This window comes from Perca flavescens, chromosome 8, assembly GCF_004354835.1.
Source record: "Perca flavescens isolate YP-PL-M2 chromosome 8, PFLA_1.0, whole genome shotgun sequence".
NCBI lineage: Eukaryota > Metazoa > Chordata > Actinopteri > Perciformes > Percidae > Perca > Perca flavescens.
Window position 1 is genome coordinate 37,337,232 of NC_041338.1, and position 17,500 is coordinate 37,354,731.

The 17,500-nt window shown below is 38.6% G+C and overlaps 1 protein-coding gene and 1 long non-coding RNA gene across 2 annotated transcripts in view; both read left to right on the forward strand.

Moving 5' to 3' along the window:
* The first annotated feature begins 7,343 nt into the window (after positions 1-7,343).
* LOC114560545 (uncharacterized) lies at positions 7,344-14,137 on the forward strand. The gene is made up of 3 exons (XR_003693200.1): positions 7,344-7,448; positions 10,727-10,834; positions 14,067-14,137. It is a non-coding gene; the product is annotated as an uncharacterized LOC114560545 (long non-coding RNA).
* Positions 14,138-17,249: 3,112 nt separating this feature from the next.
* The window catches only part of kcnj11l (potassium inwardly rectifying channel subfamily J member 11, like), a 10,707-nt gene continuing 10,456 nt past the window's right edge, over positions 17,250-17,500 (forward strand). Inside the window, exon 1 of the mRNA XM_028585973.1 lies at positions 17,250-17,408. Within this exon, the coding sequence (XP_028441774.1) occupies positions 17,250-17,408 (159 nt within the window). The remainder of the gene's footprint in view (positions 17,409-17,500) is intronic.

The following is a 17,500-nucleotide window of genomic DNA, read 5'->3' on the forward strand; positions in this document are numbered from 1 at the left end:
TACTCGCATTTCTATACCGATGAGGACCTTGACGGAATACACACTCACCACGGTGGGGACTCGTGTCACGGTGGGGACCAAAATCAGGGTCCCCCGGGCAGACCCCTCTCAAAGCATAGAAAACAGCTTCCTAATATGCCCAGTATCAATAACTCCAAAGTCCTCTTTGGGGGGTTTTCATGAGAAAAATGTGTGTGTGTGTAAGGCGCTGACATCCTACTGGCAAGCGGTGGTATTGCAAGTGTGTGAACTTTTCTGCGTACATCGCCCCTCCTGGTAATAAATGGTATTGCAGCATAATGAAAATTTAACTCAGTCAATGATGCGCCCCTCCTGGTGGGAGATGGTATTACAGCATAATACAATTTGAACTTTCTGTTAGCTCAGCCATAGTAACTCAAACTCAGAATACTTAAAATTAAAGTCCTACAATTTGATCAATATCTAGTGGTTTAACATAAAATCAATTTAACCGCCTATTCAATTCCACTTGAAAAAGCTATCTCTGCTTAAACATTTCCTAGAATGTGTTTTTTCTTTTTGTTTAATTTGCAATTGTAACTAAAATGAGGCTATTCATTGTCTAACATAACAAGAGAATTATGAACAAATCTTGTTGCCTTAGTTAAGTTAAATGTTACATTTTACTGTAATTATATTGCAGATAGCTATTTTATCTTTCTGTTATAATACTATAACTGTATTTACTTTGCCAGTTACCTGTTTATAGACCTAAATTATCAAGATAGGATTACTGATTTTCTAAATGTTTTTTATCCTGATGATCCATCAACTATACTAGTGAATTAATGAATCTATTTACAAATGGTTATGAAACTGTAAAAACACACCTCACTATATTGGCCCTTCAGATGCATCTCTAAATGTTCTTGCTCAGTTATTTCTTCATAGTTTTGTTTCATACCATTAGAAACTTGGTAATATAGGCTACTAACCATGCATGCAACATCTTCATCATGTCAAACGCCTGTGCCTAATATCTTAATTTCCTCATTCATCTAATATAACTATATAACCAGACCTAGTAACCTTGCAAAGGTTCGATTTGTGGATTACAGTTCCATTACATTACATGTCATTTAGAGGACGCTTTTTTTCCAAAGTGACCTCCAATTGCTACATATGTCAGAGGTTGCGCCTCTGGAGCAACTAGGGGTTAAGTGTCTTGCTCAGGGACACATTGGTTGATGTATCGCAGTGGGAATTTAACCCAAAACCGTTATGCTGGAGATGGGGTTTCCCATCTGGCCACATATTTCAAAATACGAATAGGAAACATCATTTTAGGCTCAGAAAGCACACATATCACTGACCATGTCTCTCTGCACTGGAGCCCTACAGTGCAGTGTGTCTCCCCTGCTTTACTCTCTATACACTACTGACTGCCCCTCCAGGACCCCCTGTAAAGCTTATATCCAACAATGATGTGTCAGCTTACAGACATGATGTCAAGCAGCTGGCATCCTGGTGCAGCCACAACAACCTGTAACTAAATGCTCAGAAGACATTGGAGATGATTGCGGACTTCAGGAAGAGCCCCCTGAGCACCCTCCATCTGCCCTTAAAGGCGATAGGCAAAGGTTCGAAGATAATAATCCCATTCTACAAGTATCAGGCGTTCCACATTCCAGCACTCTTTAAATTTTCAGGGTATCCTTCTAATACAGTAGCTTCCGTGGCAAAAGTTTGAGCTTAAAGTTCCAAATGCACTAAAAGCATCTGACACGCGCGTTTGGAAGTACACCCAAGGTTTTAAATGGCCAATACGCAACAAAAGCGTTAGTCTACTCTAGTCTGTTAGCTGTCTCACTGACTGTGATCATAGTTTATTGCTGTGAAACTGGCCACACCAGCTGTGAGAGCAGCATGATAGTTGTGTGTCATACGCCACACAGATCCGCTCTACAAACAGCCTTCTATTTATTTTTGTTGATGGTGAAACACGAGGGGATGTTTATGATTGTGTGAATCAAGCTCATACTTCTGTGCACCTAAACCATTCAAAAATGTCACGGCAACTGAGTGAAAGTTTCTCTTAAAAGCCCAGTAATCATTGTGATGGCATTTACAAATGAGCTGAAAAAATGGGAAGGATTGATGCAGTGGAGGATGAGGAACAAGCACTATATCATACATATTTACAATAATTTTTAGTGACCTGCGCTGTCATTAAAAAAAAACCCTATCCGGCATCTGTTTTGTAAGTGCAGGGTCGGTCCCTCTGGTCATGTATCCATAATCTGGACTATAAACTTGTTCTGTAGCTTAAAGTCATTATAAAAAAAGTGAAATTGAATGAATGCAACTTAAATATTTCTTAATATAACAAATTAAATGTCCGTTATGGCACAAAAAAGTACAATGCCTCTACTGATGGGGGATCTGTAACATACAAAACCTTTGCCTAAATAGCGACCTTTTCTACAATACTGCTGGTTCTGTGGTGTTGGCGCTTAAAATCTGATGCCTGCAGTGCGCCATGGAAGCATCAAATGAGGCAGGTCAAATAAGGCAGGTCAAAAGAACTGCGTCAATTATCGCTTTCAGTGCGTTTGGGCCTTGATTTACAGCATACAACATATTTTTCTTTTGATAGAGAGCAAAAATAAAGGTAGTCATCAATATATATAGCCTATTTCGTAATTATAACTTCTGTAATATATTTAAGTTTGGAAAAGTTGGGACCTTTACCTATCATCTTTAACATTCTTGGCTCAGTAGTCACCACTGGGACACACATTCAAGAATACACAATATCCCAGGATCTGAAGTGGGATGCAAAAATCAACACCACTGCAAAAGGCTGAAAGAGCATACTTCCTGCTTCTGGTAAGGTTAAACAGGACTCAGGACTTGGCCAGACTCAGCTGCATTATCCAGTTTGCTAAATCAATCATTGGTTGAAAGCTACCATATCTATGTTTCACCCTCATTAACAAATAACTATATATATATATATATATATATATATATATTTTTTATTTTTTATTTAAAAGGGACAGTGCACATTAATCAACATGAGTACAATGTCCAACATGTAAATGTGCCAGATTTAGCCGTGCCGGCTAATTTTCATCTGCAGTCCACAAACCCCTTATTAACCTTAAGCCCTGCTATTGCTATTGCTTACAAAGAAATCTGTATATTCTGTTTGATAAGATCATTACTTACCCTAGCCCAGATTTTCTTTTTTTTTTACACTCAGCCCAACCTAGTTTGCTAAAAAATCTAATGTGTTTCACATGGATTAATCATGCTGCTGCATCTGTATCCTTCATAACTTGGGCTGTTTAGGTTTAAACAAACAAGCACGTTTCTAACTGTGTGTTCAGGTGTGCCTGGATATTACAGAACTATGGGTCTTCATGTTGAGGTAAATTTCACAAACAGAAAAGTCAAATCCATAATTTAAAGTGTGTTCTCAGTCATCCAGGTCAGAGGATGCATTGAATTACTCAGCAAGAGCTAAATTGTCTTAAAATAACTTCAAAAAAAGACATCAGCAGTCCTCCATTTTAGTAAAAACATGACCAGTCTGGGTCAGTAAAATTGCAATTTCCATATTCCCTTGAATGCAGCAGTAGTGCAGGTGCAGATTGCAGTCCTCCCTCCCCACCCAATGTCTCAACTGACCTGGTTGTGACCTCTGAAGCAGAGAGGCCCAGAGGAACAGACAGTTTGGCATGAATTCAGTTTGAGGTTATTTCCAAACAAAACCTCACGTTATTTTATGCTATACATGTTCAATAAAGACTAATGCATTAAATATGTATTCATTATATTTATAGTTATTTAAGAAATGATTAAGATATTTTAATACTTAAGTAACAGCTTACAACAGGCCATAGTATGTTGTGATAAAGGCACAACATATAGCAGGGCAGATAATGTTAGCCTAGCACAGACTTTTTGCACAGACTATTTCTTTTACATAAAGCTAATGAAAAGGCAAACAATAACAAAAACTAACTTAACAATCGAGACAGAACTAGACAAGCAACTAACTGCTGGCGGCAGTGGTAGAAGAGCAACTCCTGTTTTCTGCTAGATTAAAATTGCTGTGTTTATCAATGAAGAAGGCTTTTAAGAGAGCATAGACAACAACTTCAATTCCTTTTAGTAAAGGGCTGTCTGATGGCAAAATAAAGCGGGGAAAATATTCTAAATATATACAGTATATAGATACTTCGCCAACCAACTCTGTTTCATGGCAGTGTGTGTGCAGATGAACAGCTTTTGTCCGTTGCACCAGCTATCAGTTTGTGTAATGTATCTCAAACTTGGAGTGATACTTGTTGTTCAAAGGAATTCTAATTATAGCTTTTGTATGTGGTTGTTATTATATCACTATTAAGAACCAGAACAAATCAGTTTGCTTGATTTGAGCAACCTTTTTATAATATGGTTTTGATATTTTAGTTATGCCACCTCATTGCTGGACTATCATACCTGATATTCAAGCTCATTTGAAGGTTTGGTGCAGTTCAGCTTTATTGCTTGCCATCCATTCTCCCTTTTTCTCACCATGGATACTTCTGATGTTGCTTCAGATCTGCATCTTATCCCTACATTTCATTTACATATAGATAATATAGTATCTTATCCCTACATTTCATTTACATATAGATAATATAGTATAAGCTAACGATGATGAATATATTGTTACTTTTGTAATTAACTTTAAAAAGCTGTAAGGCCTAAAGGGAACTATGAATACAATTCTTAAAACTTTAAGCTCATGTATTAATAACAATACTCAAAACCCTATAATTTCTATGGTCCAGACGGCTTAAAGCTGCCTACACATAAAAGCCGGCAAAATCGCTCTGCGCGGGCCAATCCATTGAGAGCAGTGCCGCCCAACTAGGCGCTGCTCTACCCCTGGCATCATGCACCTCTCAGAATTGCCGAATTGCTCGCTTGCTCTCAGCACAATTACATTTTTTCACTCAAATTCTAAATCAAAACGACATCTTAAAGGCCCCTTTCAGTGTATTTTAACATATTTATGGTATTTCATATTTTCATGACAATTTTGAGTAACAAGTGAGAGATTCTGTGTTGTTCTAATAATTGTCTCATTTGTGGTCTAATAAACACTGACTTTATCAAATTGGAAGTTTCTAATATATTATAGAAGAGTTTAGACCAAAGATTGGCGACGAGACACTACTGTTTTAGAACATTGCAGTTTCAGCAGTCTACAAACCAGCTAATGGTGTTGCTGCGACTCAGCTGGTCAAGTCTCCAGAGGCTGGTTTTAAAACGTTAGAGACGTCTTCCGTTTCAACAGAAGTCAGCTGGTCAAGTGAGCTTACAAACTATAGAAATAAAATGATCCATAATGCATTTATTTCTGTTACAAACTGTCAGCTGGTGGAAATGGCAGTTTTAGACGGTGGCTCAACGAGCGCTGCAACCAGGGTTTGTGGTGGAGCGAGTTTAGAGAGATTGAAGAGAGGGAGCTGCGTTATAAAGTTGAGAATCAGAACTACAATATATGAAATATATTTTGATAAATGTTATGAACATGCAAGATAAAAATATGTATAACAATTATTATTAATTAATTTTGTATTGATGGGGAGAAAAATGTATTAATTTAGTATAAAAACAACCCAATTATAATGAAGAAATTAATTTCAAATAATGGCAAATATTTGTCTGCTTATATGCTAAAAACTTTCAGGGTTTGTAGCGTATGGTTTAAATTGTAGTCTTAAATTGAGCTAATGTTACCACATTTAAAAGAAAACACTGTTACACACAATCTGTCATGTTCAAGTCCCCATCCTGACCACGCCCATCCCCACTCTGGCCATGCCTTTACCATGTGGCGAACATGAGGTGTGTTTAGGGTCCCCCTCGTGTCCAGGCCCTCCCCTTACATTAGGTGAGTTTGACATGGTGTGAACTCAAATATCAACTGAACAGATAAGAGCACGCTGACATGCACAAGCATATACAGATATTTTGATGAATGTTATGAATATTTATTATAATTATTAATTTTTGCTAATGAGGAAAAATGTATCCATTTAGTATGTACACTTGTCATTGGCTTAATTTTGAGGAAAAAAAAAACTAATAATAAATTAAAAAATAATTATTTTTATTTCAAGTTAAGCCAAAAGCATTTGTCTGCTTATATGCTGAAAGATTTCAGGGTTCGTTTGGTTTCGATTGCGGTCTCAAATTGAGCTACTGACGCCGTTTAAAAGAAAATACTGTTACACACGTATGTCATGTTCAAGTCCCCATCCCGACCACGCCCATCCCCACTCCGGCCATGTGGCAAGTGTGTGTGCCGGAGTCCCCATGGTGTCCAGCCCTCCCCTCCGTAAGCTGTGAACTCTGCGTCAGATCTTCACTGCATGGACGAGAGCAGGCTGGAGTCATGGATCAGGGGAGATGGTGAGTCTAAAATTGATTTTACTGCCATTTAAACCGTTTACAATTCTGTTTAAAATAGATTTGTACTGTTATCACATGTAAAGCAACTCTTATAGATTAATTTGAAAGTAAAATGTTAGAAGGCTAACTTATATCTTGTCAGCCAAATAAGTTAATGCTAGCTAGTTTAATGGCAGCTAACATTACAGTTTATAAACCAACACCATCTTAGTTTACAGTAAATTGTGCCGTCGTCGTGTCAAATGGAAACCTTAGTTTAGGACAGTAGCAGGTGTTGTTGTCAGGACCAGGTCAGCCATTTAGTAACGTGCACATGCCGTGACCTGTCGCCATTTTGCAACTTTTACCATACGTGTGTATGTGTGGGGTGGGGGGGGTTAAACAAAAGTATAAATCAAGAGAGATGGCTGCAGTAATGTTAAATGCACTGATACTGAGCTGAAATGAAGTGTGCTGCAACATGTGTCTTGTAGTCAGAATCAGATAGTGCTGTGTGTGGGGGTGGGGGTGGGGGGGTGTTGAGTGAGAGGGAGTGGTGACTACAGAAGGAGAGTGTGGCTGGGGAACTATTTTCTCCAGAGAGATAAATATATTGTACTTTTCCCATATAAAAAACATCCTATCAGGTTTTCTGGACTAATATTTGAAAGTTTTGTGGTGTTATTTGGTTTATAATATTGTAATCTGCACATTTATTTATTACACATTGAGCATTAGTATGGCTTAAGAAAGATGTATAATGTTGAAAGCCCCTTTAGACTCAAAGTTTTCATTATTTCATCAGACCCAATTGAAAATATAAATTTTTGTTCATATTAATTTAGCGAAAATATGGACATACAGTGTTATACTACCTCTCTGATGGTGCATGTGACACGTGCTGCCTAATCTACTGTTAATAAACTGGAGAAATGCAGCTAAAATGTGTGACTAATATGATATATGATATGACTTGCAGGAAGAAGATTTGACAACCATTCATGGTCACTGTGACAGCCCTTTCAATTCTTCAGGTCAGTAAAGTGATAATTAGGACAACTCGTAATATGAATTTGACTTAATGATCTCTTTTTGGTTATTTTGCTGCTACACATTAAATGTCTGCTATAGAATGTTTGTTTGGAAATATTGTCATGGAAATCAGTGTTGGTTTGGTGCATGAGACTCAGAAAGTTGATGTGTTGCATGGCAAAGGCCGATTTGTACAGTATTCCACCTGCATTTTTGTTGATAAATCCAACTTTCTGAGTCTCATGCGGGGTTATCTCTGCCATTATAGAGCTTAGGGGCAGGGCCAAAGCGTATAAACATAAAAACAATTTGGACATCATCTGGACTGCAAACATAGACTGTATAGAAGCCGATGAACAGGAGGGGCTCCTGCTTGTTGTCTTCTGGACACGTGCTGTATGATGGACACAAACAGTGTCACAACCACACACACCATGCATGTTGCACACGCAGCCCCAGGTACAGCCCACACATTAGATAGTGTGTGGTGGAAAAGAGAGGTGAAAAAGATAGGGACTTGTGTTTGTCTGTGAGTATAAAGTTAATAATCATTTGCATAATAGATGTGAATGTAGAATTTTAGTCTGTGTACAGTATATCTGTTGGTAATTGCTATAACTCCTCAAGACCAAAGCCAAGTTCCCGTGTCCTGCTTGCTACCTGCTGGTTTAAAGTGAAACGGTTAGCCAGCCCGGCACAGAGCTAGCGACAACTTTAGCTAAGGTTCACTCACCAACCGTGGGCTGACCTTTAAGGTGGACAAGCTATTCTCATTTTAGTGACAAGCTCCTCCAAGTTTTGCTTCTAATGATCTTTCCCTAGCTGCAACCAACAACAACTCGGCTAAGCTTTTGCAAAAATAACTGTTTAATGACATCACCAATATGCAAATGAATGTGTGACGTCATTGCACCTAAGCGCTCTGAAATCTCAGGAAAACCCTGTCATGCACTGTCACACATCAAACAATGCAATGTATGAAACATCCTCAACATTCTATGGCTGCCATCTTATAGTTTACCAAATGAGATTACCCTGATGCTCTATAACGTTTCAATTTGATCTATTTAAGTTCTGTTGTAAACATTTATCTCCTGTCATATCTTTACTAATGACTATAACCCCATTAACACTCTCTGACAGTGCCTTAAAGAAATAGATACTTGGATGTCACAGAACTTCCTCCAGCTTAACAAAAATAAAACTGAGATGGTAGTTTTTGGAAATGAGGAGGAAAGATGCAAACTTTCTACCTTGCTTTAAAGGAAGGGCTTAATAGCAAAGAAAGTGGTAAAAAAAAACAACCTTGGTATCCTTAAATTTTAGCAGTCACATTAAAACAGTCATAAAATCATTATACCTTCATTTTAAAAATATCAATAAACTAAAAGAATATATTTCAAAGGAGGATCTTGAAAAATCATACATACTTTCATTTCTAGTGGGATTGATTATTGCAATGTGCTGGACTCCCTAAAAAGACTTTAAAACCTCTCCAAATGGTACAGAATAGTGCAGCCAGGATCCTTACTAAAACAAAAAAAAACAGATCATATTACGCCAGTCTTAAAGTCCTTACACTGGCTCCCAATTTAATACAGAATTGATTCTAAGGCTCTTCTGTTAGTTTTAAGACACTAAAGGGGATGGGACCTTCCATGGGAACTACCTGCATGACATATTCCAACAACATTCTCAACCAAGACACCTTAGATTAAAACATAAGCAACTACTACTGAAACCTACTGTCAGAACAAAACAGGGGAAGCAGCTTTTAACCACTATGGTGTCGATCTTTGGACCAGCTTCCAGAGAACATAAAAAATCTGAACTTGGAAATTGAGATCGTCACTCATAGAAAACATTCTCAAAACCGTGATCTGAATGTAATAACACTAATTCACAAATGTGTAGATTTATTTTACCATAGATACAATGACAGTAGCAAATTTGTAATGCAACATTTACTGATTTTTTATATATTATTATTATTTATATTAAATAATGATGGGTAAATGTTGCATTACAAGTTTGCAGCTATCATTGTATCTGTAAAAATCAATCTACACATTTGTGAAATTCTTTTTGTGTGAATATTTTTCAATAGGTGGACCATTTTCTCTCACGTTTTGCACCATATTTACCTTCATAGTTATAAATTACTGCGGCAAGGCAGAAACATTAGCTATTTGTTTAAATGTTGTTTTCCTGTGTATGTATTTTTTAAAGTGGAAAATGTAAACAGTCCAACAGCTACCTGTAATGACTGCCTATAACTGCACCCTCAATAATAATGTGATCATCAGCTACAAGTTTATGAGAAAAGTTCAGCAGCATCATAATTCAATTTTATTTATAGTATCAAATCATAACAAGAGTTATCTCGAGACACTTTACAGATTAGATCTAGACCACACTCTATAATTTACAAAGCCCCAACAATTCCCGAAAAAGAGCAAGCAGTTCGACAGTGGCGAGGAAAAACTCCCTCTTAGGAAGAAACCTCGAACAGCACCATAAGAAGAGCTGCAGCTAGTAACATTAGCATTATGTTTTATTATACTTAGCAACTGTAATCATTCAGTCACAGCATTCTTGCCATAGGCCCTCATACATGTTATCGGTTCATTATGGCTGCTGCTTAAACTCACGCCGTAAGTTAACTAGCCTGCAACACAAATCAAACATAGCTTACCTTTCTGTCATGCCAATGTAAACTTCCTACTTTTTAAGCAAACACACCTAGCAATCCCTTCCTCTCTCTGCATCATGTTTTTATTGAACAACATGGCATCATAACTGGCTTAAGTGGGCCATTGCAGGATGATCCAGTATTTAGCCTGAGTCGTAGGTTTCATATTTTTTCCAAGTAAGGTTTTGCTTTGTGTAAGTCATTGTATTATAGATTTTGTTTTATAAAATCACAGAGTTGTACATAATCTCAAGTAATAATAAGCCTACATGAATCCCACCATAATATGTCACATTTTCATCATTAGGTTAATCTGGAAAAAAAATGTTTGTTAGGCTTTATCCATCATCATCATCAGTGTCAAAGATTACAGCTTTTAAAAGGTCACCAAAAGGTTGAGTAGAGTCAGTCAGTTTAGCAGGTTATACTAGGTACGTTAGATGTGGTGTATAGTAATACTAATATGGAATGTAGTGGGAGAGGAATTCTAAAATCAATTAGTTTTAACAGAAAAATTATCAATAAGTAAATGGCATACATTTAGTTTATCTAACAACAATAATTTTTTTTTTTGTATTTGATCCCCAGGAAATGGACCAGAGCTCTTCTGACTCTACAGTGATCCTTGAACTAAGTTCCGTCCCTGAAAAGGAGGACATAAGTGTTCCTGAACTCAAGAGAGCAGAAAGTGTATTTGTAAGTTCACATACAATCCAATGCACAACTTGGTCTGACAATAACAGTAGTGGGGAAATTGTCTTGGTTTTAACCTGTTAAGTCCGACGGACCTGGTACCGGTTCCACAGCACTAAGTGGTCGCAGCTATTGTAAATTTGCGCTTGTTTAAAACTCTAGGTTAATCACAGCCTCATTGAACTTTAAGACCCAACATCTTAAACTCTAGACCAATACTTTTCTGAGCCATTTTCAGAAAATATACAAATTTGGCTCACTACCACTGATGGGATTTGGCCTACTCCTCCGGTACTTAAATTTGGTATTTAATGATATGGCATTTTTCTGTAATCAATAGTATTAAAGGAGAACTCCTGGCAATTTTACATTAATCTTGCTATACCTACTGTATGTGAGTACCGTCGATAGCAAAAAAATATGAGCCGATTCGGTGCTAGCAGCACGGAGCTAATACAGCTAACGCCCAGAGCTCCCACTCAGCTAAAACGGCAGTTTTGGGGGCATAAGATAAAGAGTGCCTTTGTGCCTCTTAACAGACACAAAATGCAATTAAAACATCTGTACAACATGAACAGGGCCCTTACATGACAACAAGATGCGTTAAGCAACTTAGCCATTGTTTAAATTCACCTACCCTCTTAGCTGCTAGCTGCCGTCTGGGATGAGTGAGTGTGTTCAGCCAGGAATATTATTAATATAATTATTTGGTAATAATCATCACACAGCAGTTCTGTGTGTATTTGTAGCATATATATCCATTTTTTGTGTGCGTTGGTGAGTAGGAGTCTTGCCAGTGTTGATTTTTGTGGTTTCCTTAGCCGGGCTAGCAGGCCCGGCCGGCGCCCCCCTGCTTCCTTGCTTCCTTCCCGCCCTTGGCCGACAACAATCCAACGAGCGCCCGCTGGTCTGGTGGATGTCCTCCAGAAGACCATTCAAGCCTTCGCTGCAAAAATTTTTATTTCCCACCTCAAAAATGTAGTAGTAGTACTGTAAATGTACTGTAGTGATTATGACCATATTAGTGACTATGTAACTACATGGAAACGGACCAAATTATGTTTGCCTTGTACAGTAAAATAGTGTTACAGACGGCTAGCTGTAGTCTCGTGCTAAAGTCCCGTTTGAATTCAGTTGTAGCAGGAAAAGGTAAACAGTGTGCAGGTTGGAGGAGCGTCGTGTGTGAAGAGTGAAAAGCGGAGGTGTTCACAAAGGAAGAAGCTTGGAGTAATGTAACTATGGAGCTAGAGCTAGCCTTCAGTAAGGCTGTTACTGCACAAGAAACAGGCATCATTTGGCCCGTTTCCATGTAGTAACATAGTCATTAATATGGTCATAACCACTACAGTGCTCAATTACCTATTTTTGAGGGGGAAATAAAATAAAAATTTTCACAGCAAAGGCTTGAATGGTCTTCTGGAAGACCTCCACCAGACCAGCGGGCGCTCACTGGATTGTTGTCGGCCACGGTAAGCCAGGAGGGCAGGCAGGAAGCAGAAGCTGGAACGCCGGCCGGGCCTGCTAGCCCGGCTAAGGAAACCACAACAATCAACACAGACAAGACTCCTACTCACCAACGCTAGATGGATCACACACAAAATGGATATAAATGCTACAAATACACAGGGAACTGCTTTGTGATGATTATTACAGAGGCTGGGCTGAACACAAATGCATCTAGTTGTCATGTAAGGGCCCTGTTCATGTTGTACAGACATTTTAATTGCATTTTGTGTCTGTTAAGAGACACAAAGGCACTCTCACACACTTTATCTTATGCCCCCAAAACTGCCGTTTTAGCTCAGTGGGAGCTCTGGGCATTAGCTGCAGCAGCTCTGTGTTGCTAGCACTGATTTGGCTCGTTTTTTTTATTTTTCGTCAGTACTCACATAGGTATAGCAATCAAGATTAACGTAAAAATTGGTTTTGGACAATGATTTACAAAGCCATAAAAGTAATTGTGAATTTGCATGTGAGCTTAACTAAAAGGGATCTGGTCAGCTATGTACAAATGTCTCATGTTATTTACGTAGTCCTATGTGATATAAAGCTGATTTTGTCAGTAAGTAAATGAAACTGGTACTTACTTGCAGCCAGATCAAGGCTAAAAAGGAAGTGCAGTACCAACCAGGTGGTTGGTAGAGCATTGCTTTGTTTTGCTAAGTAGTTGTTAGGGACTTATGGGGCTGAAAAATTAATCAAAAATATTATCAAAATCACAATATGGCCAAGTGCAATATGTAGATTGAAGAAACAGAGATACCCTGGCCTACAAATCATGTTTTTCAGATATAGGAAAAAAGACCCCAACAAAATATTACATCATCATGAATTTTAAATTTAAGTAAAAATGTATATTGTGACAAAAAGAAAAGCATTTATTTTTTTTCTCTCCATATAGAGACGAAGCGTATTTAAGTCCTGCCCCCACCAGAGGGGAAACAGCTCTCTGCCCTCCGTTTACTTGTGTTGTGTCAAGGTTTTCTCCTCTTTATTCCGTCTTCTAGCAAACAACAGAAACATGAGTAATCAGCAGGAAGAATGGGAAGACTGGAATCCTGACACTAAACTAAAGTTATGTCCAACATTACCTGTGTTAGCTTACCTTACAGACTGTAGTTAGTCTAAAACTGACATTTGGATATTTGACTTGTTAATAAAATGCTTGCTGCAAACGTAACATTGGGCATATTGTTAGCTTAGTGTCAGAATCCCACAGTCTAACCATTCTCTCTGCTGATTCCTCACGTATATATCCACTTTTGTCATCATAAAAGCTCAGTTTTTCGGTTCCACAACTTATGAAAACTTAGGTTCTGGGTTCTATACATTGTTGGTAGTAAATATCACCACACAGCAGCTTTTAGGACTGTTTCGGTTTGCCAGCAGACAAAATTGAAGATGAGGCACCTTCATCCAATACAAGTCGATGTAGAGCGGAAAGATGTTTTCCTCTCTGGTGGGAGTATGACGCGATGTGCTGTGTCTCTATTGTGCAGCCCTAGGTGGTTATGAGGTAACATCTAGCAACCATCTAGTTGCCATCTAGTCCCCTTGTAACAACCACACTTTTACAGTTTTTTTTTCAGTCTAAATTACTTATTATTATTATTATTATTAGCACGACAATAGAAACCACCTAGTTACTACTGTCCAGACACCCATCATTTTAGATTTTTAATCTTTAAACTCTGCAAGCAATTTTACATTGATTGGCCTTACTTCTTTGTCTAAGGTTCATCAAAAATGGCGAGAAAGAAGTGGAGCACAGAGGAGGTCCAGGCTGTGGAGATCTCAATCAATCAATCTCATGGACAACATCAACTCTGGCAGGGTTCCTGGCAAAGCCCAGTGTGAAGCATCTATCAAGGGATCCTCAGAGGTGCTTAGGGAAGGAGCTGGAAGGCAGTTAAGTTCTATGTGAAGAACCGCATTGACACTTTAAAGCGTCTAGAAAATAACTAATGGAAATCTAAATTGTAATCACTGAACATAATTCTTTTTGCCATCTAAGTTCTTCTACAATCCCACAACTAGGTACAGCGCTAACTTCAATTCAGCTCATATCTGAGCATGCAAAGACATTTTATTAAGATTGTTATAGCTCTTTTGTTTTCAAATTTAATATGTCAACATGCTCTGACTATTATTTCATTGAGTGATGTAATTTAAATTTTTATCCTAAAGAACATTGTGGTAGTGGGTCATGGGTGGTTCGAGAAATGGAGGTAGAGAGAGACACAGGTTGTAGAGAGAGTGAAAGGTTTTTAGAGAGACAGGTTTGCAGGGAGAGATAGACAGGTATGTATGTAGAGATAGACAGGTATGTAGGAAATGAGAGAGACAGGTATGTAGGTAGAGAGAGACCGGTATGTAGAGAGAGACAGGTATGTAGAAAGGAGAGAGACAGGTATGTAGAGAGAGACCGGTATGTAGAATAGAGAGTGAGACAGGTATGTAGATTAGAGAGTGAGACAGGTATGTATATTAGAGAGAGAGACTATGTAGGGAGAGATAGATGGGTGTGTAGAAAGAGAAAGCGTTCCTGAACCTTTTTAAAATAAGAAACAGAGGTAAAGAGAGAGAAAAGTTTGTAGAGAGAAATCGAGGTCGGCAGAGACAGACAGGTTTGTAGGAAGTAAGAGAAAGAGGTGAAGGAGAAGGAAGCAAAGAGCCAGGACAAATGAATTTGTATATGGATGAGTTGTGATAATAAAGTTAATCTGCAATGTAAACACCATTGCTTCTGTGGCATTTCCTGAATGAACTAGAATATATAAAGTACTACAAGTCAAAGGTTGGTTGGAACAATACCGACAGGAAACAAAGAAAAATTAACAAAACAAGTACAAGGTGCAGGCGACTGCTATCACTCACTGTCCCTCCGTTTATGGAAGCAACACAGACTGCTGCCTGCTCACAGCTCTTAGTGTCTTCTCCTAGTAGGACTGGTAATTTAATTTAATCTGAGAGCTATAGAAAACCTTTTGGTTCTTATATATATTCTTTGGAAATATATTTTCCAAATGTTTATATATTTGACATGTTAAGTGAGGAAGTTTGGCTCTGTTTTAGGCTCACTAAGGGTGCAATCAGTGGAGCGTTTGCTCTACAGGGAGCCAGGTTTTCCTTTGTCACCTGTTTTCAATGGCAAGGCTGTGCGCACTCAGTCTGTACTGTGCCGATCCGTAACCATGCTCAAATAATCTGCTATGGTGTCCGGTTGATTTAGAGCAACAAAACATGTAGTTTTAAACAAAACTACATCATCCATTGGAAAATAGATGATGTAGTTTTGTTTAAGCTGTGGTGTAATCTAGTTGAGTTGTTGGTTATGTTCCTGATGCTTTGGTGGAACAGGTTTGTGAACTCAGCTGGGTAAGCGGGTGTCCATTTTTGTTCATCTCTTGGCACTTGATAATATGAGAGGGGGTCACTATGTTTAGATGTGTCCAAAATTTAATTGCTTATTTTTGGTTTTAAATTCTGATAAACTGGCCTAATTCAGCCTCTTTGCATTATATTTAGTTTTCCTCTCGACATGTAGGAGAAGCTTACAGAACTCTGCATGCAAGATAGTGTGTTATATTATTGATTCAATTCTTGTTTTGTAAGTGGACCGGACCCCCACCTCGCTGGTATGGAGTGCACTTGGTTCAAACACACAACTCAAATGAGTTTTAGCCAAATTCTAATTGGCATTTTGTTTTTACATTTTCGTACAGCATACAAAGTCCTGTGTTCATTAAAAAGTCATTAAAATGCCCTTTACATTACTTTCAGTAGCTTTGTAGAACAGTCTTGTGTCAAATATACTCTAAAGCTTTTTGAAAGTAAATAAAAAAAGCATGTATATTCTTTTATATGTTTATCAATGAGGGTATATAGGGTCTAAATATGATCAGCGGTTTTATTGTGATGTCAGTAGTCTGGAGTTTGAGTGGAGGATAGGGCATAGCAGGTCTGTTTGGAGCAGAGCTACTCTCTTTAAACCAGCTTGTCCACCCTTGCAGAATCAGAAAACATTTGTGACATTAAATGGCCAAAACAAACTTAAGACAGGCAAGAGGAGCATCAAAATATAAAAAACAAAAACCATGGAAGCGCCACCTGGTGGCTACTTTAATTATTTCACCTGTAATATACAACAACGAGTGATAAAAGTAAATATGAGGTCTTTATAGCTGAAAAAAAAATTTATATAATAGAAGGAGGAGTATTTCAATGGAATGGGGGTATAAATATTATAAATATTAAAAGAATTTGCCATGTGTCCCCATAGGGTTGGTGAAAGTCAGGTTTGACCTTTATTTGTGAAATCCTAACATTTTAAATGATTTTCAGGATCCCAGAAACAAAAAAGAAATTTTGGAGTTGAAAGCATGTCTCTAGCTCATTTAGAAATAGTAGTTTAGAAAGGGTCCCCATGGTCATTCGCTATGTCATGAGTCCTCACCGAGTAATAAAAACGGGTATGTGTGTGTGTGTGTGTGTGTCTCTGTGTGTGTGTGTGTGTGTGTGTGTGTGTGTGTGTGTGTGTGTGTGTGTGTGTGTCTGTGTGTGTCTCTGTGTGTGTGTGTGTGTGTGTGTGTGTGTGTGTGTGTGTGTGTGTGTGTGTGTGTGTGTGTGTGTGTGTGTGTGTGTGTGTGTGTGTGTGTGTGTGTGTGTGTGTGTGTGTGTGTGTGTGTGTGTGTGTGTGTGTGTGTGTGTGTGTGTGTCTGTGTGTGTGTATGTGTGTGTCTGTCTGTGTGTATGTGTGTGTCTCTGTGTCTCTGTGTGTGTGTGTGTGTGTGTCTGTGTGTGTGTCTCTGTGTGTGTGTGTGTGTGTGTGTCTGTGTGTCTCTGTGTGTGTGTGTGTGTGTGTGTGTGTGTCTGTGTGTCTGTGTGTGTGTGTGTGTGTGTGTGTGTGTGCAGCATCATGTTGGCTAGGAAGGGTCTCCTGCCGGACGGGTTCTTGCTGACCCGTCTGGCGGAGGACCAGAACCAGCCGAACCGGAGCCGGTCCAGAGCTCACAGAGCTCGCTTCATCACCAAGTCTGGGTCCTGCAACGTGGCTCACAGGAACATCCGGGAGCAGGTACATGACGGGGAAACCTATAGGGGAAAACCTACAGGGGGAAACTTATAGAAACCTATAGGGGGAAACCTATAGGGGCAAACTTATAGGGG